This window comes from Alligator mississippiensis, chromosome 2 (assembly GCF_030867095.1).
Source record: "Alligator mississippiensis isolate rAllMis1 chromosome 2, rAllMis1, whole genome shotgun sequence".
In the NCBI taxonomy this organism is placed as follows: domain Eukaryota; kingdom Metazoa; phylum Chordata; order Crocodylia; family Alligatoridae; genus Alligator; species Alligator mississippiensis.
The window spans coordinates 181,760,256-181,785,733 of NC_081825.1; the positions used below are offsets into that span (position 1 = coordinate 181,760,256).

At 46.8% G+C, this 25,478-nt stretch overlaps 1 protein-coding gene across 1 annotated transcript in view; it reads right to left on the reverse strand.

Annotated features, from left to right (window-relative positions):
- Positions 1-3,468: 3,468 nt before the first annotated feature.
- Positions 3,469-25,478, reverse strand: part of C2H11orf24 (chromosome 2 C11orf24 homolog) — a 60,657-nt gene continuing 38,647 nt past the window's right edge. The window contains exons 3-5 of the mRNA XM_019485199.2: positions 16,423-16,670; positions 8,508-8,624; positions 3,469-5,303 (exon numbers count right to left, since the gene is read on the reverse strand). Of these exons, the coding sequence (XP_019340744.1) occupies positions 4,186-5,303; positions 8,508-8,624; positions 16,423-16,579 (1,392 nt within the window). The 5' untranslated portion in view covers positions 16,580-16,670 and the 3' untranslated portion in view covers positions 3,469-4,185. The remainder of the gene's footprint in view (positions 5,304-8,507; positions 8,625-16,422; positions 16,671-25,478) is intronic.

A 25,478-nucleotide genomic window follows, 5' to 3' on the forward strand; every position in this document is an offset into this window, starting at 1 on the left:
TCCCCCTCCCCCACATAAACACAGTTTTTCCAGTTTGGAAAAGGCCATCTTCACTTTCTGCCCAAAACATACCGTTTAAAAATTGTTTTTATAACTTATCCCAACCCAACTCATTATGGCACAAAAGAGCACTGAGACATCACATCATGAAGTGCTGCATGGCCCCAGTCAAGTTCTTCGCCCAGTTTGGAACTCCTGCTGCCATACAGGTCCATTAAAAACAAAGGTGGTAGTCAGTCACTAAAGGAAACATTTGCAAAGACTTCCACTTTCCAGGATAAATAGAATTAAAGGATATGCAGTCATATTTTTGCTCTGCAGGACACCGCAAAAATGGATTGGCCCTTACTTTCAAAGCTGTTGCATAATACTAGAAAAAGTGCCATTTGCAAGTGACATTAAAATCCCAGTTTTTCAATTCCTGGAATTAAGACACTTTTCAACACACTCCCAAAGAAAGGTAAACCTCAGTAGAAATCTGACAGAATATTGGTCATACCTATGAAACACATGGGCCTATCGTCTGTGCTAGATGAAGCAATCTTTAATAGCCACAAAGAAGAAAAAACATTGTATATGACAAAGTAGGTTAACGACACTGGATCAGAAATTAGTACTGAAGAATGGGAGATCATGTGGAAAAAATGGTCCATCACACATACCCATGTGCACGATAATAAAATAATTAAAAAAAAAAATCCTACATCAGTGGTATCTCACCCCACTTCAAATTAAACGGGACAGGCAGGCAGGAACAGGCAAATGTTGGAAAGAGAGCAGTCATTTGGAAGGATCCTATCACTTTTGGTGGACATGTCCCAGAATCAAACTGTCCTGGAAGAAGGCTGGAGACATGGTGAGGAAAACACCAGGATACCAAATATCAGACACCGCCGAGTTCTTACTGAACCTTCCCGAGAGTTCTGTAGGATTCAAGTGTCATAAGAAATCGATCCCTCTTTTTCTAGTGGCTGCAAGAATTACAGCTGCAAAAGCTTGGAAGAGAAGTGACACCCCTAAAAATCATAGACAATTAGGGTTCATAGGGACCTCAGGAAGTCATCTATTCCAACCCCCTGCTCAAAGCAGGACCATCCCCATATATCATCACAGCCCAGGCTTTGTTTAGCCAGGTCTTAACAAACCTCCAAAGATGGAAAGTCCATAAACTCTTGGTGACCTTTTCGTGTTTCACTACCCTCCTAGTGAGAAAGTTCTTCCTAATAGCTAACCTAAACCTCCCTTGCTGCAGCTATGGACCTTTGATCCTTGTTCTGTCATCTGCCACCACTGAAAACAGTCTAGCTCCATCCTCTTTCGAACCCCCCTTCAGGTAGTTGAAGGCTGCTATTAAATCCCCTTTCAGTCTTCTCTTTTCCAAACTAAATACGCCATTCTCTCAGCCTCTCCTCAGAAGTCATGTGCCCAGCCCCCCAACTATTTTTGTTGCCCTCCGCTGGACTCTCTCCAATTTGTCCACATGCTTTCTGTAGTGGGGGGGCCCAAAACAGGACACGGTACTCGATGTAGCCTCACCAGTGCTGAATAGAGGAGAAGACTTCCCTCGATCTGCTGGTGATGCTCTTACCAAAGCAGCCCAGTAAGCCATTAGCCTTCTTGGCAACAAAGGCACACTTTTGGGTCATATTCAGCTGTTGTTCTGAGGCATGGGTGAGTTTTGAGTAGCCTCTTGCTTGCTGTCACTTTTGGTGTTTTGGGCTGCTTGGGTCTGTGTGCTCTCAGAGCCCATTTCCTGCAAACAGTCTCCCGAAGCCTAGGTGTTATGCAAAAAGAATGACTCAAATTTGTGTTTGGTGGCAAAAGCTTAGAGAGGTTTATTGTCTCTTAGTACACCAGCTGGTCTGTTTAGCAATCAGCCCAACTCAGTGAAACTGCCTGGGACAATGGTAACAACTGCTTACTTTAGCCATGGTCTCCAAAGTCGCTAAAAAACTAGTCTTGCCGTCTCCATATTTATGCCCGTGACGCCCTTGTCTCATGCCAATATTTATCTATTTCTTTGTCAAGATGCCCACTTCTACTTCCCCCTTTGTCAAGTTCTCACACCTGCAGCTCCAGGCCTTTGTTGTCTCTGCTCCATGAATAAGTTCTTACTTTTTACATTACTTCTCAAGTTGTTCAGCCCTGCTTTTTGGTACTTCCTTCTTTGAATCAGTGTTTTTTTGCTCATTTGTTTTTATTTACTGCCTTTCTTATCAGTAGGGACCTACCGAATTTGAAACAGATCCCAGCTGATTTTGTGAGCAGGTTGAGGGCTGGGGAGCCATTTTCATGGGCCGAGCACAGGGGGCCTCCGCATGCCTCTGATTGGCTGAGACACTCCTGTAATCCCGCCCCTCTTCACAGCTTGCCACATGGCCTGCAACTGCAGTTTACTCTGATTAAGCCTCGGGAAACCATTAATCAATGTATTAAGTGTGGATTAATGGCTTCTCTGGGCTTAATCAGGGTAATGAAGCTGGGGTTTTGGACCATCCCTGAGCAGCTTGCTGCAAATAAATAAATACATTTACCGGCAAGCAGAGAAAAGCCCTGCAGTCCTGGAGCGGAGAGGCAGGAGGGAGTGGAAATGATGGGGGGGGGGGGAGGGGGGCACTGTCTCTACAGGGGTTTGGGTTGTGCAAATAATGGAACGAGGGAGGGAAGTGAAGTGTTTCCTAAGGAGAGGAGTGGGGAGAAGGAAGATGGACAGGGTTATGCAAATAATGGAATGAGAGGCAGGGAAAGAAGTGGGAGGGAGGGATTGGAAACGGGGTTATGCAAATGAAGGATTGGGGCTATGGAAGAGAGGCAGGGTTATGCAAAATTACAAGGAATGGAATGGAGGGGAGGGGGGCAGGACTGCCTTCAACCCCCCCCCCCTCCACTCCTGGACTGAGCCTATGTCGGGGCTCATCCTCCAATTTGCTCCAAAATATCCCAAAGCATGCATCATTTTATGACTAGGTTGTGTGGAGAGTGCATATTCTTTTTTGGCTTGTGAGCAGGAGGTTACACTCCCATGCACCCATCACCTTTTTCCTTCAAGGAGGATAAGATCCTAGAAAACTTTTCACACAAGTTTAGTTCACAACATATTTTCTTCCATGCCACACCCTCCCCCCCTTCCCCCCCAAGATATGACCTTGATTTTGAAAGGCAAAATGTAGAAAAAAAAAAAGATATATCCAGAATCATAGATGACTGTGTGACAAAGCAAATCCTCCCAGAAACAAGAATATCCAGGAAGTGTGCCATCTAAGGACAGTCTAAGTGAGGCAGCAGGAACTTCCTGGTGTGGCAGGACAGCAACAAAACTAGGCCCCAGACCCTTATGAGGACAGTTGTAAGGTTGTTACGTTTTACTGTAACTTGTTCTTTACATGAGTTACTGTAAATAATAATGTTGCTTCCACATCATAAGACCCATTTTGGTGTACGGGAAAGAATAAATACATAAATGCAAAGTTACATGCCCTTCAGGACCCCATTTATTGAGTGAATACAAAAATAAGATCATGTATGTATAGAGGCACAAGAATCTGCACCTTAGTAAAGAACCGTCTTGTTCAGCAGTAAACCGAGTGTTTACAGTATCTTGTAAACAGATCTCTTTACAAGCAGGAAGCATTAGCAGAACATGATGCTCATTGGCTTAAAAATTTCTCATTGAAGTAATACTTAGCACTTAGGCAGGGCTTTTCATCTATTGAATTTAAAAGCACTTCATAAAAGGTGAATGGGCATTGTCATTCCTGTTTTACAGACAGGAAGTTTACAAACTGCTGCATGTGGAATTAATGAGAGGCAAGAAACTTAACAAAGCTCTCTGCAATCTTTGGAAGACGATTGCACACACACACACACACACACACACACACACACACACACACACTTTTCAGTTTCATTTTGCAATGAAAAACAATGGCTGAAGCAATTTTGTATTAGCGCCAGGGTTGTTAGAAATTACTCCATTTCTTTAGCAATCTGTTATTGTTGAGAAAAATATCTTTTTTTTTTTTTTAATACAGTACATGGCATTTTTCCTAAATTGCACTGGAAGTAAAATTGGAAGCACTTTCAGTTTGTCTTATAGGCAAATGAGAAAGAAAAATGAGCCACGCAGGCTTTCTGTCTCCATGATACACATTGAAGCCTGTCTCTTGGGGTCTCTGCCCCACCCTCTCACATTTCTGAGTCCGCATACATTCCATTGATCAAGTAGTCCACTTGTGTGTAGTCCTTCTTCTTGTAGCTTTCATAAGCCTGAATGGCAAACAGAACTATAACAGTTATAAAAAACAATATGCCAAACATAAGCACTGCCAGGAGTGAACTGATGTCGTCTGCCGCATTTGGAAGCAGATACTCACTGGCTGTGCTTTGTTGGCTGATGTCTAGGCCTGGGATTGTTGTTCTGGCTATATCTGCTGCATTTGTGGTTGCAAGTTTAATTAAAACAGTTGTATATATTGTTCTCACCCCAGAACCAATGGTAGCTTCTGTTGTTAACTGGCTAGTTAAAGGTTTTGCACCCTCTGTAGTAACTGGAAGAGGAGGAGTTGGCTTAACTCCGGTTGTTTTGGCTGTGGTTGTCTCCAGTTTGGGGTTTAAAGAATTCATTTCCGTCACTGGTATCGAGGGACTAGTAGCTCGGGAAACGCCTGTCCCATCTTCCAAATTCTGGCGGGAGGTGGCTGCAGCTGTGGATAAACTTACTGGCTTTGGATTGACCCCAACAGTCGTACTCCTACTAGATGCGGAAATGCTGCTTGTAGTAATGGTTGTACTGGGTTGTGTTGTTGTGTTGAGAGCTGGGACAGGCGTGGTAATAGCCAGTGAAATACTGGGTGAAAGTTCAGACTTGCCAAAGGTAGCTGAGGGATGAGAGCTATAAGCTGCATGACTTGAATTTGGAGAAGCAGCAGCTGGATGTATCGTGCTGGGAAGGACGCTGGAATTTTCAGAGACATTCAAGGCTCCAAAATATGTTGTATTACTTGTGGCTGGAATAGTAGACATTTTCACCTTGTTCGTTGTTTCTATTGAGGCTATAGTGGTGTTGGCAGTCATGGGGGTCAAAGGAGCAGTGATGGTCGTGGCACGAGCAGTGGTGGTTGTGGCACTGGTTGCAGCTACAACTGTTGGGCTTGTTCTGGTCCCTCTTGTAGTCATTTCTAGAGCTGATGGTGCTGGTGTGTTCCTTTCACCCTTTGAGTCATGATTTGTGATGTTTGTCACCGCCATTTGTTCTGCATCTGTAGTTTGATTTGGTTCCAGTGATCTTTTCTTAAGGATGAATTCTTTAAAAAGCAGAATCAAAGAGAAGTGGGTTTAAAAAAAAACAGCAGACCCAACTGCAATCTTGCTCACAGTGGTAAGCCAGCATCATCTCCTGAAGTAATCTACCACAGTTATGTCTCCCGTGTGAGTAGGATCACAGAATCAAAACCTGGCTTTCATTTGTATATGATCCCTCTCAGAAATGGTATCTTCCCCTTGGGGTAGTTGAGCAATGTCACAGGCCACAGGCATTTTTTTCTCCCCAGGGCTGGAACCCTCTGAAATCCTTTAAGGAATGTCAGCAGGAAGGGTGACCTCCCTCTGTCAAACAGGTTCTTAAAAAGGTACAGAAGTAGCTCTCTACTTTGAACAGTAACAAAACCCTCTGGGTCAGATCCTATTCCACCTATTAGATGTGTAGGTGGATTTAGGTTCCTAAGTAAGATCCTATTCCATGCTGTTTAAGACTGAAAAGCTAGTTAAAGCAAAAGGAGGTGGGCCCTCCTCTTCTTCATTGCTTTTTTGCAACTCAGCCTTAAGAGTAAGATTATGGTGTGTTACAAAAATTACAAAACCCTTAAAAGGCTTCCAGGGACTTGTACAAGAGAGGCTAGAATATGATTTAGAAATGTAAGTCCACTTAGATACCCAATAGCTGGAACAGAATCTGGCCCTTGCTTATACAGTAAGAAGACACCGTCAAGGCCATTATTTAGATCAAATTTTACCCATCTTTAACATTTGTGAAAATTTCCACTTTTTAAATTGAGAAAGACTTTCTTCAGTTGATGATCATTTCAACAGCTGCATGAATCCCACAGTCTTAATGGGACTCTGGCTGCTAAATCAGCAAGATCAGATGACACAAAATGAACCAGGAAGGAGTTATTTTGTTTTAAACTTGTGTAGGGTGGAATTTTCAAGACTTATTTAACAGGGATTGGATCCTCAATTGCCAACAAGCTCCATTTTGTAAGGGTGTCATTTCCCATTAAAACAAAGCAGCCTACTACTGTACAAACAGCAGCTAGCAAGTCGGGGATCCGGGTTTTCTGTTTTACGTGGAAAAAAGGAGAAAACCATGGATTCCCTGTTTTTAACCGGAGAAAACACGGATTTCCCCTTTTAGCTGAGAAATCCAGAGATTCTCCGCTTTTGTGAAGAGCTCTTGCAGGCTGGCACACCTCCAGCCTGCAAGAGCTGACTGCAGAAAGGGTGGGAATCCCCCAGCCCTGCCCAGAGGGGAAGGGAGAGGGTGAAGGGTGGGGCCTGAGCCTCTGAGGAAGCCAAGGCTGGGCTCAGGCTCAGACTTGCCCTTTGCCCCTGGATCCTAGAGGTAAGTGGGGCTTGGGGGCTGTGGGGCAGGCCTGGGAAAGGGGGCTGAGGAAGCGGGGGGTTGCTGCCGACCCCATGCGGCACACTGCAGCCAGAAGCAGGGCTGGGGGGTGAGGGCAGGGGTGCCCCTCTGTGAGGGGCTTTGAGGGCAAGCGATGCAGGGCGCGGTGTAGTGGTGCCCACCATGTGCGGCCCACACACATGCCGCCTGGCTGGCTGGCTAGGGGTGGGGAAGGGGGCCACTCACATGCAGCTGGCTGCACGGTTCCACGGCCATGGCTTTGCAGCGGTGGCGAGGGCTGGTGGCTGTGGGGGGCAGGGGGGATCACATGCAGTGGCCGCTGCCGTTTACCTGTGGAACCGTGCCAGCGGTGATGGCCGCTGCATGCAAAGCCTCCCTGCGCCGCCGCTGCCACCGTGGAGCCGTGCCCACGGAGCTGTGCAGCCGGCTGCTGGGTGGCAGCGGCAGTGTGGTAGCAGCCAGGCAACATGCAGCCACCCCCACCACCATCCTGCGCTGTGCAGCAGCCATGGCCACCACCACACTGCCGCTGCCACCCTGCGGCTGGCTGCACAGCTCCGCGGGCATGGCTCTGTGGTGGCAGCAGCGGCACGGGGAGGTTTTGTACGCAGCTACCATGACTCCACAGGTAAGCAGCAGTGGCCACTGTGTGAGAGCCCCACCTGCCCCCATCCCTCGCCACCGCTGCAGAGCCATGGCCACGGAACCATGCAGCCGGCCGCATGCAAGCCCCCCCTCCCCTGCATGTGTGCGGCCCGCACATGGTGGGCACCACTGTACCATGCCCCACATCGCTTGCCTGCAAAGCCCCACCCCCCCAGCCACCATGCAGCCGCCACTACCCCACACCACCGCGGAGCCGTGCAGCCAGTCGTGGGGCATAAGCGACAGTGCAATGGCGGCCACTGTGTGCAAGCCCCCTCCCGCCATGCAGCAAGTATGTGGCCCACACATGGTAGCCACCACCACGCTGCCACTGCTGTGCCCTATACCACCTGCCTGCAAAGCTGTGCGGGTGGCCATGGGATGGTAACGCAGGGTGCAGTGGCAGAGTTGCGGTGGTGGCCTCCATGTGCGAACCCCCTGTCAGGCCAGCCAGCACGTGTGTGGCCCACAGAGTGGCACCCCTGCCCTCACCCCCTGGCCCTGCTCCTGGAAGTGGGCACAGAGGCATGCTTCCTGCTCTTCTTGAACTACCCCCCAGCACCTTCCCTTTCCCCTGCCCTGCCCACCCCTTCCCCCCACACACACTTACCTGCTGGGGTGGGTGTCAGTGTCTGTGTGTGCATCTGTGTCTGCCTGTCTGTGGGTCTGGGGGGCTGTTCTGAGGGAGTGAGGGGCACCAGCAGCGCTGGGTGGGGGCTGGGGGGGGGGGGCCTTTAATTTTTATCACGGATTTTGGGTTTTTAATCAGAGAATTTGCAATTTTTAATCAGAGAAAACCAGGTTCCCAGCTGATAATGTTTACACATACAGCCTGCCACTTCTGGCATGACATCCTGGCAGTCAAAGCAAAGCCAAAGCATCCTCCTTTCTCTTAAACCCACCCCCCAAAATCCTTATGCCTTTATTATCCAAGACAGAGGAGGCTGCAAAGTAACATGACAGAATGACCCCTTTAACAGGGGGCAGTTGAAAGGGCCTTAAGGGTCATAGTGTTATTCCGACATCACAGCTACCAGGACACTATTCAATTAATGGACACAATCTAAAGTGCAGAAATATCATGTGGTCTTCTTTCAGCCAAAACCTCTAGGGTTTGAGTGTGGGGTATTTATGATTAAAACCAAAATAAGAGACTGAATCATATTAAAGGAGGCTTACAAGGCATTTGGTTATTACCACAAGCCCTACACTGAGGAATTACCTCCAAGGAAATCTTTAATGTCTTGTGCTCTGGCATTCTGACACACACCCAAGTGGCGACAATATAAGAGGACACAATGGTTCTGGTAGAACATGGACCAGTTGCAGCTGTGATGACCTAAAACACAAGACAAGAGAAACAATAAAAGGCACTCCTAATTTGAAATTTGCGGGAACAAGAGTAGTACCACCTGCCCGGACTCGGATTTCACTTTGATAGCAAAACCATCTCAGTTCGCTCCATTGTTTCTTTAAACATATGATAAAAGAACACCCCGAAACACACAGATATTACCCACAGAGTTCTCCTCATTCAGATTTCAATTCCAAATTAGACTTACAGTTCCTAAAAGTCTGACAGCAGAAACATCCATGACCAAAACCCACTTACTCTCAACATTTTAGAATCACATTCAAACTTCTGACCCGTGGCTGGAAATCCAAAGAAACTAATAGAGCTGTCCTCATCAGAAGTTTGCCCCAGAGTAGGTCAATCCACAAAGCTCTCTACCTGAATCTTTAAAACCAATTTTACCTTCAGTAGGTCAACAGCAACAACGCTGGACGAGTGTGAGCAGCATTAGAGGAGCTGTATCTTGCCTCTTCTTCAGGAAAGCCACAGCACATATTTTAAGACAGAGCTAGGAGAGTTCTCTATACAGTTGTCCCTTTACTATGGCTAATATACTCTGAGCCTTCACATCCTGGAGCATGCATGCAAAATGGACATGCAACCCAATGAGGCTGAAATACAGTGACTGTGGGAGGAGGAATCAATACAGAGGTGTGGCCAGACAGCAGGGAGTGCTTCCAGTGAAGTTAAAAGGGATCAGTTATGCAGAACATTTAATTTGTCAATATTAAAATGATTAGCAGATGTCAGTGCATGGTATAGGAAATGAATCATTTTCATGTTTTGTTGAAAGCTTTCAGTGTAAGGAGGGGCAGAGAAAAATCATGTGTCAGGCATGTCCTTTATATTCACAAACAGAGGCCAAACTTCCTAACCCTCCTAACTGCAAACCAAAGTTTTGACCGGAAAGAGCTGCAAGGCAAAGCTTCTGGGACTCCCATGCCCCAGTGTCAATGATCTCCACGCAGGAGCCCAGATTTGGCCACCCCTGCTCTATGTGGGATGTATTTTGTTTAAAAGTTCTCTCTGGAGGTACCTGCTTACACTGCAGACCATGGGAAGCTTGAAGTTTTAAAAATAAATCATTAACATTATCTAAGTGTCAACAAACACAAAACAGCTTCTGGAAGATTTATAAACTTGGGGAAAGAGCATTTTCCTCAAGCTTTGGCAGCTCAAAACCAGCCAAGTGGAATTTTACTGGCTTCCACAGTGACTGAAAGCAGCCAAACTCTCTCAGGATCAGGACCTTAAGGTAGTAAGTTGCTTAGATAGGAGCTGCATCTTAAATGGTTTCAGACACTGAAGAGGATATCAACAGCTCTCAGCAAATTACACTTGAACAACATGCTTTGGGGCAGAAACTGATCATGGTAGGGGTTATGAAGGAGTTTATCATTCTTCATATAGCAGTGTTTCCTGTAGTTAGACACGGGATAAATTCCCACGCCTACCAGTCCCCTACCCTTCGTTATGCCACTGCCAGTGCAGGATACCAAAATCAGTTGGACTGGAACAGTAGCAGCAACAGTACTTGGGCCAGTGCTCTTCAACATCTTCATTAATGATCTGGATTCTGGTGTCAGATGTGGATTGGCAAAGTTTGCGGATGACACTAAACTATGGGGGAAGGTGGTCACACTGGAAGACAGGCTAGGGACACGCTCACAAGGTGGGCAGACCAAAACCTGATGGCATTCAATGTAGACAAGTGCAGGATGCTCCACCTTGGGAGGAAACACCAGCATCATACTTATACGCTCAGCAGTGCTATGCTCACTAGCACCACGACTGAAAGAAACTTGGGTGGGTCTTGACTAACCACAAGACGAACATGAGCCACCAATGCAATGCCGTGGTCAGCAAAGTAAACCAAACACTGGCGTGCATCCACTGATGCACCTCAAGCAAAACTAGGGACATCATCCTCCTGCTTTACTTGGTCTTAGTGAGGCCACAGCTGGAGTACTGCATCCAGTTTTGGGCCCCCCACTTCAGAAGGGACATGGATAAGCTTGAGAGTCCAAAGGAGGCCAAGAAGGCAAGCCTTATGAGGAGAGGCTGAGGGACATGGGATTCTTCAGCCTGGAGAAGCGAAGGCTCTGGGGGGACTTGGTGGCAGCCTATAAGTATACAAGGGGTGTGCATCAGGATCTGGGAGAATGTCTGTTTACTAGGGCTCCCCAAGGGATAACAAGGTATAATGCCCACAAACTCCTGGAAGGCCAATTTAGACTGGACATAAGGAAAAACTTCTTTACAGTCCAAGTGTCCAGGGTCTGAAACAGACTCCCCCCAGAGGTGGTGCAAGCACCTACTCTGAACTCATTCACAAGGCTTTTGGATGCTTATCTTGCTGGGATCATTTGACCCCAGCAGACATCCTGCCTATGGCAGGGGGACTGGACTTGATCGTGCAAGGTCCCTTCTAGCCCACAATGTCTATGAAATCTATGGACACTACAATTCCTGACTTCCTGGGAGGAAAAAGGCAGGCACAACCCCAACAACACGTTTCCTCTTCTGTCTTAATAGTCAGTCAGCCACATACTTACCTCAAAAGATATTCGAGATACCAAATGAACTGAAAAAATATAAACCCATTCATAGGCACTTTAAAGGGGAATATGCAAGGCCCCCCAGGATTTGGCCATGAATACAAGTGACTTTTTACTTAAACACAGGATACTCCTAAAATTCACAGCCTCCAAAACAAGAGATAGCAACAATCTCTGCAGACAAGTGGGAACAAAGCACACAGGTGTGTTGTGGTATGTCGGGAACAAGGATGACTGCTTGTGCAGACATGCTGTGCTATCCCTTGTTCTACAGTGTACTGGAGAACCATCACATAATCACAGCGAGCCAGCCCTGCTTCCGTGAACCAGTGGGGGAATAAAAATCACCTGAAATATTCTGTTTCAACCTGGAGCTGGCTACAAAGAACAGAATTGGGAGGACGGGTAGGAACAACAATGCGATCTGTACAAACCAAACTGCACCCTCAGGACTTGTGGGCTCTGCACATTCACCCTCACAGAATCCAGATGGCAGCATCATGGCTAAACGCTCAAGATGTCTTCATCTTTATTATTTATACGCCCCAGCTGTGGCCTTGGAAAAAGATAACAATGTTCCTGTCCTGAGTGAACAAAATATAAGGGGGTCATCTACCCTAGCAAGTCTTGCTTCTTTCCCAAAACAGTTGAAGTGGCACACCCCCAGCCCATGCGAACATGGTTTTATCCACGTAGCTCATTCCTCCGCAGGAAGGACAATAAACTATTATGGAGTAAGGCATCTTTACTCCTCTGCATAACAGACTACCCTAGGAGCTAAATTAGTCTACAAAGGCTTTGCCTGTATAGCCAAAATAAAGCTCTAAGGGCAGATGCAGCTTATTCTAACAAAAAGGCATTCTTTTGCCGATGCATCGTTGTACTGCTTGTTCATGTGATATAGGTTATGCAAGCATAAGGACCATTTTGCAGACATCATTTGCTCCTATGTGGGGTTTTGGTTGGTGTAACTATGTCAGTTTGGGGGTGATATTTTTTTTTCCCACCCCCATAGTCAACATAGCTAAGGTGGCCAAACCTGGCCTATGACTTTCTTTTGGTACGGTAGAATCATTGGGTGCCTACACACGAGCAGGAAGGCTGCTCAACATGCTAATTTTCCAGCAAATCGGAGCAGACTCGATGAATTGAGTCTGCTGGAGCGTGGCAATTACTGAGCTCCAGCAGCCTCCTGCATCTCGCGCATCAATGTCCCTGTGCTTTAAATAAAGCACCCCTGCTGCCATTTTGAAGCGCAGGGACGCTGATACACTGGATGCTCCGGGCAGTTTAATTAGAGCAGTTTAATTGGAGCCGCTAATTAAAGCGCCCAACCCCCTCCCCCATTCTTGCAGCACGTGTATAAACACCCATAGAAGAGTAAGGTTGGGAGGGACCGCAGGAGATCATTTAGTCTAACCCCCTGTCAAGGCAAGATTCTCCAGGCCTAAATCACCCATACAAGTGTTTGTTTAACCTGTTCTTAAAAGTTTCTAAGAATGGAGATTCCGCAGCCTCTCCGAGCGCTGTGCTGCAATGCTTCACCACCCTCATAGTGAGAAAGTTCTTCCTAATACCCAACCTATATTTCCTTTGCTGTAATTTAAGCCCATTGCTCCTTGCCCTATCTCCTGCAGTCACCAGGAACAGTCTATCTCCACCCTTCAGGTATTTGAAGACTGTTATCAAATCCCTCCTTCAGGGCTTTTAATAGGACTTATTAGGTTCTATTACAACACGGTTTGAAACCTGTAGTTATTCAACAAGCATATACTTAATGTAGCCAACATTCATACTATCAGTCATGTGATCAGATTGACAGACAGCAGGGTTTAAACACAAATCCAGAGCACATTTCTGTTCTACTCTTTTTATGCATTAGAAATGCTTCCACTGAGCCTGCATTATTGCTTCTTACAATTTGCTGATTGACGATCTTTGTATTTACAGCATTCCTTCATACCTTTCCATGTCTGTTTTTGTTGTGTTGTCCTACAGGTGTTCCTCACGATCAATCACGTTTGGTGCCAAGCAATTTACAACCTACTGATTGATGAACTTATTCGAGTACAATACCCTCTATGTATCTATTGTTTCAGGTTTGATCATGCCATCCTACCCGCTTGAATCTATGGCAGTTAGTACTAATTTTATCCATCTCTGGAAGTTCTTGAACAGATCCCAAATTTTCTAATTCCCTCTGTTGCCTACCACAGAACTTTAGAAATGAAGGCTTTTCACTCCAGAGTTTTTGCAATTCCCCGAACTGCAAGTTTGTTATAATCTGCATATTTACCAAGTATGCACTCAGTTCTATCTTCCAATGCTGCCACCACTCTCCTGCTGCCAAATTACAAAACAATGGACAGCCCTCCAGCCAGATGACATAGCCCTGAGTGCTGCATTGGGCCAGTGCATGGGGTCGGGCCATGTACAGACCTTGGGACGTGGGGTCGGTCCAAGGGCAGCATCCAGCATGCAGGGCTGGTAGCAAGCTTAAGAGCAGGCTCAGCTCTCTAACTGCTGCTACTCGGTTTCTACAAGACATATTTTTTACTCTTCATTCTGCCTTTCAAAAACAAGGTGCATGATAGATATAGGGGCATCCTGTATGCAAGAAATTATAGTAAGCAAATACAAAAATCTTAATGGGTCATCTGACAGGTCAGTCTTACTGAGGCAATGGACACATGAATGGAGAGGTAAAACACACGCATAAACCAATCACAAATTACAACCGGACAAAAGCAAACAGGCTGTGAACATGAAGATGTGAGAAAGTGGTCCTTGATTTGTCAAGTGGTGTTTGCCACTGTTGAGACAAGACTGTGTCATGCATTCATAAACTGGGACAGCTTGACTTGCTGTGGGTTAACCTGCTCACATACCCATGGCCTGAATTCACAAGCAGATGTTCTGATGCAACAGCACTAACAGACACACTAAGAGGCCTCACTCGTCTCAAATGGGGCACTAATTCTGAAGCCTGAACAGGAATAGCTTGCATATCAACTATTTCAAAGCTCTCTTTTCTGGAGAAACATCCAGTTAGACTAGGAGTTCAGGTGGAATGTAGGATTGGAAGCAGAGCTCAACTAGAGCATCACTGATCCTTCCTTCTGACAACTGGACTCCTGCCCATGGCCAGGAAAATTATGCCAGGCTCCTAAACAAAGCGGAGAACGCACCTCCCTTGCCTGACTCCTGAGAAATTCTATTACTCCCTAAGTGGGGAAGGAACATGATCACCAGAGATCCAGGTTTTCCACCTGCCAAGAAAAAATGCCATTTTCTCTTTGAAAAGAGAACGTTTTTCTCCTTTGATGGAGAAAAATGTGGGAAACTGAGGGTTTTTCCAGGTTGGCTGAATTCCAGGATGCAACAGGCTGCTTAGAGTTGTGGGGAGCAAGACACAGGGATACTATGTGTATGTGCACATGCATACATGCACATGGCAGCCAGGCAAGGTAGTGAACAGCTCCCTCAGCTCCCTCCAGGTAAGTCTATGGGGGCAGGAGAGAGGGAACAAAGGGGAGGCAGGGGGCACATGCCTGCTCCAAGTAGAAGCTGCCTCCACGGCCCAGCAGACGAGACCTGGTGCGGAAAGGAACGCTGTGCCACCATGGCCACCACGGTAAGGTGCGGCAGTAGTGCAGAGTTTTGCCTCACGTTGGCAGCTATGACAATGTGGTGCTTCCTCCTGCGCTGGGTCCTGCTTACTGGGCTGTGGAGGGAGCTGCTGCCTGGAGCTGGTCCAGCCTAGCTGCAGCTCTTCACTCTGCTGTGGGGGAGGGCAATTTAGAGTACTTCTTGAAACTGGAACAGGAGGCTTCTTAACCAATTAATCTTGCCCACGGGAACTACACTCAGTATCCCCTGATGGAAAACTACCATGCTCTTATAACAATTCTAATGAGGAAGAGTGACAGGGAATAGAATGGGCCAATGGTTAAGGAGAACTGAGAGCCTAAAGTTGACATGTGTGAAGTGCTTGAACTTCTTCTGATGCCTTTCTGTCAATCACTATAATCAGGAAGTGGGTATAGTCTCTAACAACTGGGCCACCTGGAAGAGCAGAGACTAAGAGTTTCCTACCTTCAGGGCCTACATTTAGCACATAAATCCACATCTGAGCTCCTAAATCATTGGCCTGATTTGTGGATTTGCCTAGCCCCTTTGTGGCAGATCCACGAGGGGAGGAAGGAACTTAAGCCATATATTTTTGGTACCCAAGTTTGAAAGTACTGGGTATTAAAAGCAGTTTGATGATGTTCCTGTTACCAACCAACACATGGAGAGAAACTAGATTCTCTTAGATTGGACATTAGGAAGAACTTCTTCACAGTTCGAGCGGCCAAGGTCTGGAACGGGCTCCCAAGGGAGGTGGTGCTCTCCCCTACCCTGGGGGTCTTCAAGAGGAGGTTAGATGAGTATCTAGCTGGGGTCATCTAGACCCAGCACTCTTTCCTGCTTATGCAGGGGGTCGGACTCGATGATCTATTGAGGTCCCTTCCGCCCCTAACATCTATGAATAGACAAATCCGGTGCAGAGATTCTTATGAAAGTCCATTTACTTCACCCAGACTGCTCCAATTTATTTATTTATTTATTTTTAACCAAGGCCAAGACTTTTCAAACTGGCTAATGACTTTAGGCACCCAAATGAACACATCTCAAAAAGGCCAGATTTGAGAGGTGAGCATGCAACCCCACTGGAAACCAGGGTACCTTTTAAGGCATCTCAGACTGGACACCCCAAATCACCACTCTCCTCACCTCTCAGGAAAGCTAGTGGGGACTGAACATCTGCTTTCTTGCAAGTCATAAAAATCCCAAGACGAAATATCGGGCAGCAAAAATTGCTCACCCTAGCACAGCAGTCGACTGTGGCACTGTACAGCTGCAAACATCTGTCTGTGTAGTCCACTGATCATTAGAGTTCAGTGACATAATATCATTTGCACACTATCAGCACTCATCAGGAGTGCATGAATGCTGCTTCTTACGGAAGCAAGAAAAGCCCTGGGAAATGGCTGTTCTGTTTTCAATTTAAACAAAGCTGTCAGAAATTATTTAGCCACCACAGGACTGCACACAGAAGCCATAATTATAAACAATTGTAAACAAGTGGAGTGAAAAAAGGAGGTATTCTGGAGGAAGGGTAGAGCTCTTTAAAGCAAAGGAAAACTGCAGACTGCTTTCAAGTTAAAGGAAGGTGGCCTCACCTGAAACAGATAGGTTTTTGCAAGCTTGTCTGCACTGGTTTTCACTGCTTAGTTTGTTTATCTGTATTACCCGGGCCCCTCGCTCCTTTAAGATGGAAATTCTGTTTTCAGATATGCACGAGCAAATCAACAGGACAAATACAACTGCTGTCCACATCCTGAGGGCTGGCTCTGGAACAAGGCTTTTCTTCCCTCCTCTTGTGCAGGAGAAGCTTTTGCCAGTTACCTTTAGGTCCCAGGTGACATATCTGTCAAAAAGAAATGAGAGAGAAAGAAAGAGCAATATTAATTTACAGTTCATTAAAAACTGAACAAGGTTTTACTTAATGCCTTTCCATCTGTATATTTCAAAGGAAGGTAAGTACTGCTATGTCCATTATACAGAAGATGCTGGTGAGGGTTGAGGGGAAAGGGATTGAGGGAGAGTGAAAAGTAATTTTATTGCAGAAAAGAATCGGGGATTATAGAGGACTGCAAACTTCATGTGAGTCAATGCTATTGCATAAAAAGTTGATATCACACTAGAATCTATTGACAGGAATGCCGTATGCAACACAAACAACTAGAGGTCTACAAAACATGTCATAGGAGGGTAGACTGAAAGAACAACAATGTAGTCTGAAGAAGACTGAGCAGGCATTTGATAACAGTTTTCAAGTACAAAAGGGGTGGTTATAAAGATGCTGGTGATCAATTATTCCATGTTGCTGAAAACAGGACAAGAATTAGTCTTATATTGCAACAAGGGAGACTGAGGTTGGCTATCAGGAAGCATTGGATGAGATTACCGAGAGAGGCTCTGGAATTTCCATCCTTGGAAGTTTGGAAGCGCGGGTTGGACAAACATTCATCTGGGCTGGTTTAGAAAAGCGATGATTCTGCCCTGATCAGGGGGTTGGACTAGGTCAGCATTTCTCAACCTGTGGGTAGCAAGAATCTATGAAAGGTCCATGAACGAACTGCTTGTGGGCCTCTCCTGCCCCACACACCCACCCCCTGCCCCACACACTGAGGGGCTAGGGCCTGGCAGTGGGGGGCAGTGGGTCGGGAGTGAGGGGCACTGGGTTGGGACTGGGCGTTGATGTTTACAAATGGGTCCCGGTACAAAAAAAGTTGAGAACCACTGGACTAGTGGATGCCCCTTCTAGCCTAGTGTTTATGTCATTCTATGTTTTGCCCAAGGTCAGACTAAAGGTCAGTGGCAGACTAGCAATCATTGTTATAGTAACAGCTCTACTGCTCACTTGATCATCCTAAAAGCTATGCAGCCTGTGGCTCATGGTTTGGGCACCTAGTTTTCAAAGATCCTGGGTGAAGATGTTTTAAGGCCACGTGCGCACAACCTGTGCTCTATTGGGTCAGGAAAGAGCTACTACGATGGTAAGAAAAAAAAAAAGCTCTTTGTTGTTCTGAGAACATCTGGAGGAACTTGCTTAACTGCTGCTGATGCAGATCACGCAGGGGCTGCAACAGCACAGGTGGTGTCAGTCATAAGTGAAATGCAAAAGCTGACAAGAGGATACATCTGCTGGAACTGGTTCACATATTTTGGAGATGCTAATTGATACCCCGGACCAACATCAAAACCATGGGAAGAAGACTAATCCAGGCATAAAGCTGCATGCTGCTAATCAGGGCTTTATAGTCAGACAGACTGGCGGGCTGAGATTTAAACAGAGTGAAGCAAACAAACCAAAAAAACAAAAGTAGCTGTGCATGCAGGGAAGAGCCTAGGGCTGAACTGCACAGTTCAGTTCAGGAGTCAGACCCCACACTGGGTTGGGACCCAGGGTTTTGATCGGGCCTTCTTACATACACAGCAGGGCTTGGCTGGAAGGCAGACTGCATGCAGTCCCAGCTTGCTGAGATTTCAGCATATATAATGGCTGGGGGACTTTTGAGCTCATGTGAAACAAGATGGGTGGAAGCCTCAAGGCAGAGACTTAAAAGCCCTGCAGGAGGAATGGGAGAGCAAACAGTATTTTGCAAGAGGTCACCGAGGAGCGTTCTACTGACTTGAGTGGGACAGAGCTTGCTAAATGGAGGGATCGCTACAACTGACACGTGCCCAAGAAACTAGGCCTGCAGCAAAGCCAGTGCAGTGCAGCTACATAATCCTGGCCAAATCTAGATGCTTTTTTTAAAAAAGCTCTCTTTTTAATGTAAAAGAAGCTGTGAATCCAGGTAATCTAGGTTTCAGGAGATGAGGACTGAGTCTCAACAGTCAGTGACACAGGTTCCCAGCCTTAGACAGTTTAGCGGCCTGTCTTCTTCCAAATATACCTGTAAATGTGCAATGCTCCTTCATCTTTCCAAGTACACACAATAAATCCTTCTTGCTTGGTCTTAGGCCTTCATCCTTTACTCATCATTCATCACCTAATCGCTCTAGGAAAAAGACCTGTGTTGTTTTCAGCAATGCATCTCAAATGGAATGAGCATTCTTGCATTTTCTGCACTTAAGAGAAAGGGGGAGGAATGGAAGTTGATGGAGGGTAAGAAGTGTCAGTGCTTCTGATTTCAGCTGCACACTTCTCTCCACCTTCAGCCCACAGTATACAAGAGAAGCCCCATCTTCTCTTTCTGCAATCAGGTTTTATTCTTCAACCAGAAGTTCATGCTTGGGTCAGGCCTCCTGCCAGTTAGAAATATTCTGGGATTGATTTGGCAAGCAGATATGTTAACAAATGACAGCTCTTCAGCTCCATCTAGTCTTGTTTCAAGAGAACTGCTGCTGGCTCCCCTTCAAGGTCTGCTTCCCTTTGCTAAGGCCCCATTTACATTTTACACATTGGGGTAATGATACCAATGTAGTCACTCCCGCATAAAACCCTGTATATGACCTGCACTGGTGAGAGGTTGGGGTGACCCTGCTTTATATCAGTAAAAAACACAACGACAAGATGCATTAAAGCAGCTAAATCAATTTAGTTATGCGGTTGCAAATTTCTATAATAGGAAGAATTTAGGTCTTCTTTAGAGGGGCATACATCCTAGTTTGGCCAGGACAGTCCTAAATTTTGGAGGCTGGTCTCCTGGCCACCATAGAAAATTAAAACAAGTATCCTGGGCACAAGCCATGAAATAAGAAGCCCTAGCAGACATCAAAATTGCCTTAAAATAGATTAGCTTGATTAGTGGAATGACCATGAAAAAAGGGAGATGGCTTAACACCTGTGAAGTACAGAACAATTCATTATTGGGCTATTGACTCCCTTAGCTGCCTGAATAATAATACCAGAGCTGCACCATGCCACCCTGCACTCCCCCACTCTTCCCCACCTCTGTCTGCAGCAATGCTGCTGACTTGAGAGGGGGAGGGGGAGGAGAGGGGCACAGTGCCCCAGATTTCACATTGTCCCATATGGTCACCCTATCTTTAGATACTCTCTGGTACCATAAGCATGACCAGAGCAGTCACAGTTGACTTCATTCCTACACCAGGGCATGACAAGAGGCAGGGGGTTGAGGGCAACAACACTTCTCTGGCGTCTTTGCACTTCCCCTACACCAGGGGTGGGCAATATACAGCTAGCAGGCTGGATCCAGCCAGTGAAAGGACTCTGTCCAGCCCACGATGGGTCCCTTGGTCCTGCCTGGACCAGGTGCTGTCCAGCACATGGCACATCCGGTCACCCTGGGCAGGCAGTGGGGCTGGGGTGGCTCCTTCTGGCTGCTGCTGGTACTGGTACTGGCCCCCTGAAGACTGGTAGGGACCCGTCTGCAGCCCGAGCCCTGGCGCACACCCACTGGACTCACCCCGGCTGGAGTGGACCAGCCGAGACCTGTGTGTACAGCTCTGACCCCACCCCGCCCCATGCCTGCTCCAGACCTGCCCACCCACTATAAGCCAGAGCTGTGACTGGGCAGAAAATGCTGCTGGGAGCTGAGGAAAAGTGGCCCCCTCCCCCTTGCTGCTGCTGAGCCCTTCTTGCTACAGATGTCACACCTGGGTTGCCCTGTGGCTCCTCTCTGCTGCAGTCACCACCACTGCCTCCGGGCTGCCCAGTGGGTCAGCAGTAGCAGTGAAGAGGAGCCCCAGGACAGCTTGGGCACAGGCTCTGGGCAGCTGCAGCAAAAAGGGTCCAGCAGTTGTGGCAGTGGGGGGCGGGGGGATTCCCCCACGCCCAGCAGCAGCTTCTGCCTGGCCACCACTGCTGCTCATTGTGGGTAGGCAGGTCCAGAGAAGGCGCAAAACACACCAGAGTCGGGGCTATGCACACGGGTCCCAGCTGGTTCAGAGCTGGTCCATGCCAGATGGGGTGAGTCTGCAGCAGATGCAGGGCAGGCCAGGGCCAGGACCAGGACCATGTACTCAGCTGCTTTGGGCACTGGTGGTGGTGAGGAGCAACAGGGCATGCAAACTCTGGGCTTTTGCGGGGGAGAAGAGGAGAGAAGAGTGACCCACAACAGCTCCCCAAAACTGCCTATGTGGCCTGCAGACACAAATAATTCTCTTCCCCTGCCCTACACTGTGGCTGCTGGTGGCCAAGCAAAACCCAATGGCTTTGTTGATTTTGTCTCTCTACTGGATGCAAGGATGATACAGAGACAGCCCACTGGTCTCAATGGATGTGTCTACACTCAGCTGCCTTGGATACCAAAATTTCAGCAGGCAGACACAAGCCACCAGTGCTAAATACAAGGGCATATGCCGGGGCGGGCAATTATTTCAGGCAGAGGGCCGCTTACCGAGTTTTGACAAGCCATTGAGAGCCGCATGACAGGCAGCCAGTGGCAGATAAATATTAATTTTCTTAATTTTGTGGGGGGGGGCCCACGGACCGGATAGAATGGCCTGGCAGGCTGCATCTGGCCCCCGGGCCACATTTTGCCCATCCCTGGCATATGCACATTCATGCACTTTTGGTGGCTCTACTGCAGCAGCTCCACAAGAGAGAAAAGCGCATACTGGAAAGGCACCATCTACTAAGTGGAGCATGGTAAAAGGCTGTAGTGAACAGTGAGCCTAAGAGAAAAGAGAAGCAGCAGAAACCACCCTGAAGCCACAAGTGTGTGTGTGTGTGGGGGGGGGGGGGGTCAGTAATATATACATGCTTTCCTCTCCCCCTAGACTTCTCTAGTGTAAACAGCTGTAGCTGCCACAGGGCTGACACACACTTAGGGGTGCAGTTGCTCTGTATAATAATGAATTGGAGAAGGTTCATGAATCACTTTCTTGAATAAGGGAGGTCCACCACTAGGATTTTTTGCTGAGGGTGGAGGTAGATCTCAGATGTCTGTGCAACTCAGACCGACATTTTGTCTGTGGACCGCAGGCCAGCTAAGGGGGCACCCACCTTGACCCAATTTATATAGGCCTCATTTTCAGAGGGTCAGTGGACAGGTCCCTTGAAAAGGTTTTCAAAATCAAGAGCCCTAATTGAGATGTCATTTTTGAAAACTTAGGGCACCGTATTGATCATGATCTTCCTACTGATTCAGCCTACTCCACAAATTAGGCCAGTTTTAAACTACTGTTAGCAGTGGGGGTCTTCGTGCAGACAGCGCGGTGGGGCTGGCAGTCAAGCAAGTTCACATGAACTCAGAATCCTTCCACTTATAAGAAGTTCTTTGTGTTCCCACCTCAGCTCTGTAGGTGCATTGTGACGGCAGCTGCAGTGGCATTGGAGTGTCACTCCTGTCAATATGCAAATGGTACATTTAGCAGGTTTTTATGAACATCCATGGTTTTTGTTAAGTTTGCAGAATGTGTGTGGAGAGGAGAGGAAGGGAATTCACCAACTGAACAAACAGGAGTATCTACCACAAGGAAAATAAATATAGCACAAAGAGCAAGTTTTACATTTTGAAGAGAGTATTTGCAGTAGCTTATCAAGACAAGAATATAAATTAGAAATGCTATTTTATAGGCTGAGAAGTGACCCTGAGAATGAACCAGTTCTGCAATATGCATGCATTTACTGTTTTAAACAAAACGGTTAAGGATAATAATATTCAGTAGTTCTGAGAATTCATGAATATAAATGCATGGAAGTCCCTTATTTTATTATTATAGATTAGGTTTCCTGCTTTACTAATATCCTTGTAGTCATAGTAACTGATTCCCAAAGAGTAAACATCTTCTATTATGCCCTGGAGTTGCAGGTACATGGATGCCCCAGTTGAAATCCAGGGTTTTAGGCCCACCGAAGGGACTTTAATCGATCTTAATGGACCCAAAAGACTAATGCATTTTTAAGATTAAACATTAAGCACAGTTAATGTCTATGAACTACTATATTAACATAACATAACCTTTAGTTCCATACACACAGAAGTGCTTAGTTCCCTGGTGTGCTAAGCTACCTGACATCCCTCTTTGCACATCTGATTTTTGTGCCTCTTGACTACATCAGCCCCAAAAGCCAGTGGAAGCTAGTGAACAAAAATAAATGAGAAAGCCATAGTGAAGGGAGGGGCAAGCTGAGGCAGAGATGGCAGCGATGGAAAGCTGCATCTAAGTGGTACCTGGAGGGGAGAGTTTCACTGGTCTCTGACAGTACAACTGAAAACCTAAACTGGTTTACCCAGCATCAGTCAGGAGGTGAGCCCTGACTTCAGAAATCGGCTAAGATCCAGACAGTTGTGGGGTCTTCTCTTTCCCTCATTTTAACCACCAGTTAAGGGGCTAAATTATACACAACTAAAGGAATGGTATAGCCAGGACTTCAATATGCCCCTGCTCTGAGCTACCAGGTCAAGAGCTGATAAGAATCAAAAGGGTAAAAAAATGCTACAGACCCAAGTTTTCAAGAGAAACTAGTGATTTCTGATATCTCGGTAGTCAGTATTTTGCTTGACACGTGTCACAGAGAGCCAGTTTTTCAGGAAGTCTCGTCCAAACAATAGGACACTCCAAATCATTAGTGACTTCTTTGGGGGGGGGAAGAGAACCAGCATGCACTCACTGTGCAGGATCCCAACTTTATTTACCTAATGGCCTGTATGCAGCTGCATAACAGCACTTTTGGCCCTTATACACAGTTGTGGCTGCTATTTTGTCATGGGGAAAAAATGGAGAACCACCCTCCAATGTTTTAGCCCAGCAGTGCTCAAGCTTTTGGACCTGAAAGCCAAATGAATGGTGTGGGGTGAGTCTGAAGGCTGGATCAGGCCCTGGGACCCAGCCCTGTTCCTGCACACCAGGATTGGTCCCTGGGGCCCAGCCCTGCATGCCAGGACTAATGCAGGGCCTAGAGTTTCCCCTGAGTCCGGAAATTTGGCAGCAAAACAGATACCACTGCTCCCCCACTGTCAAACTTGCAGAATCAGGGAGAGCCAGTGGGTCAGATGATGCAGTGCTGGGGGCTAAATCTGGCCCGCAGGCCAGGGGCTGAGCACCACTGCTTTAACCCAATAACCTAGTGGTTAAAGGACTTCTGCACAGAGTGCAAGGCCTGGGTTCTAGTGCCTCTTGGTCAGAAGGTCTCTGGTCTAACCACCAGGCCACAGGTTAGGCATTATCAAACACTACTCTAACCCTCTCTGTGAAGCTGAACCACTGCACCTTGTATTTTTATTGGATAAAATGGACAGAAAGCAGCAGGGAAGTTTCTGCCTCATTGAGAGCAAGGCTCCAAGCTAGGAACTAGGGCTTTCTCCCATGCAGTACAACTGACATCTCACTGAAACGCACACTTGCTGGCTTATTCTCTTCCTCTTTGCCCTACAAATTACTCTTTCTTGGTTACCCAGTGGGCCAGCCCCATGGGGAGGGCAGGAGAGTAGTTTGATAAGGTCTGATCTGGTGCCTGGGGGTTAGAGCACTTGGCTGGGAAGCCATGAGATAGAGGTTCAAACACCTTGGTGAGAATGGAGGGCACTGAAGTTGGGTTTCCCATTTCCTGGGCAACTGCCCTAAGCACTTTGGTTTTGGGACTAGGACAAGGCAGGGTTCTCTTCTGCCTATCATCATGAGTCAAAGGGATTTTGCCCAGCTACAATTTCAGGACTTACTCAGCTTTAGGTGTATACCTGGGCAAGTGTCTGAGGCCATGTACCTGCCTGGCCAGAGCAGGGCCCCAATGAGCATGCTCAGTGGGACTGTAGACACTTGTGCAGCCAGAGCTGAATCATTAAGTGTGTGTAAGGGCCAAAAACTGGAGATATGCAGCAGTGTATGTGCTATTTAGGTGCATATGGTTAAATAGGATTCTGCCCAACATGCCTAATCCATGCTCCACATGCACGATTGTTTCCTGTGGTCCATTATTCACCCCTTAACATTCTACACACACACATCCCTGAATACAAGGACACACAATATGAGAGGCCTGGAGCCCGATGCTGTGCTGATGTGAATAACTGCAACTCTTCTGAAGCTAAAGGTCAAGGTAGGCTTCCACAAATGAAGGCCCTATATTCCCAACATGACTCGCTCAGTTCTCCCACCACACACGCATCTCCTAAGAGTTTTCTTGAAGCCATTAGACCTACCAAGATCCACTGTTACCACAGTTAAACCTCCGTTTAATTTACAGCCTGAAAGATCTTTGAAGATTCTTTCCCTTCCTCCTCCCCTCCAAAATAAGGATTCATAATGAAGCTATTGCAAATTAAGCTATAATTGGTGAGCATGAAGACTGATGCAAAAAGCACAAATAACTCAGAACACTCCTTTTCCTGACAAAAAAATTTGCCTTCCAAGCATGGCAGCTCTAAAGCACAAGACAACAGTGTCCTGTAGACTGAATATATATATTTGTTTCTCAGCCATTCCTTTAAAACTAAAATTATGTTGTGCTAACTTTAGCTTAGGAACAGGCTACAGCAGATATACCGTCATTAGCCATCCACTGCTGGGAACACGCTCCTATAGATGCAGTCATTGGCTTGGCATTGCCAAATTTGCACAAATTTGGGGGAGAGCAAAGGCAAAATTAAAATTATTTGGCAGAATTTAACCCTGAAGCTTTTAAAGCTTGCACTTAAAATTCCCTGTCATCTTTGAGAGTGTCCCTCACTCCACCACTTTCGGCACCTTTGGTAATTGATATATATTTACAAACTCAACACCATTCTGAAGTGTGGTTAGCAAGTTACAAAACTCCTTT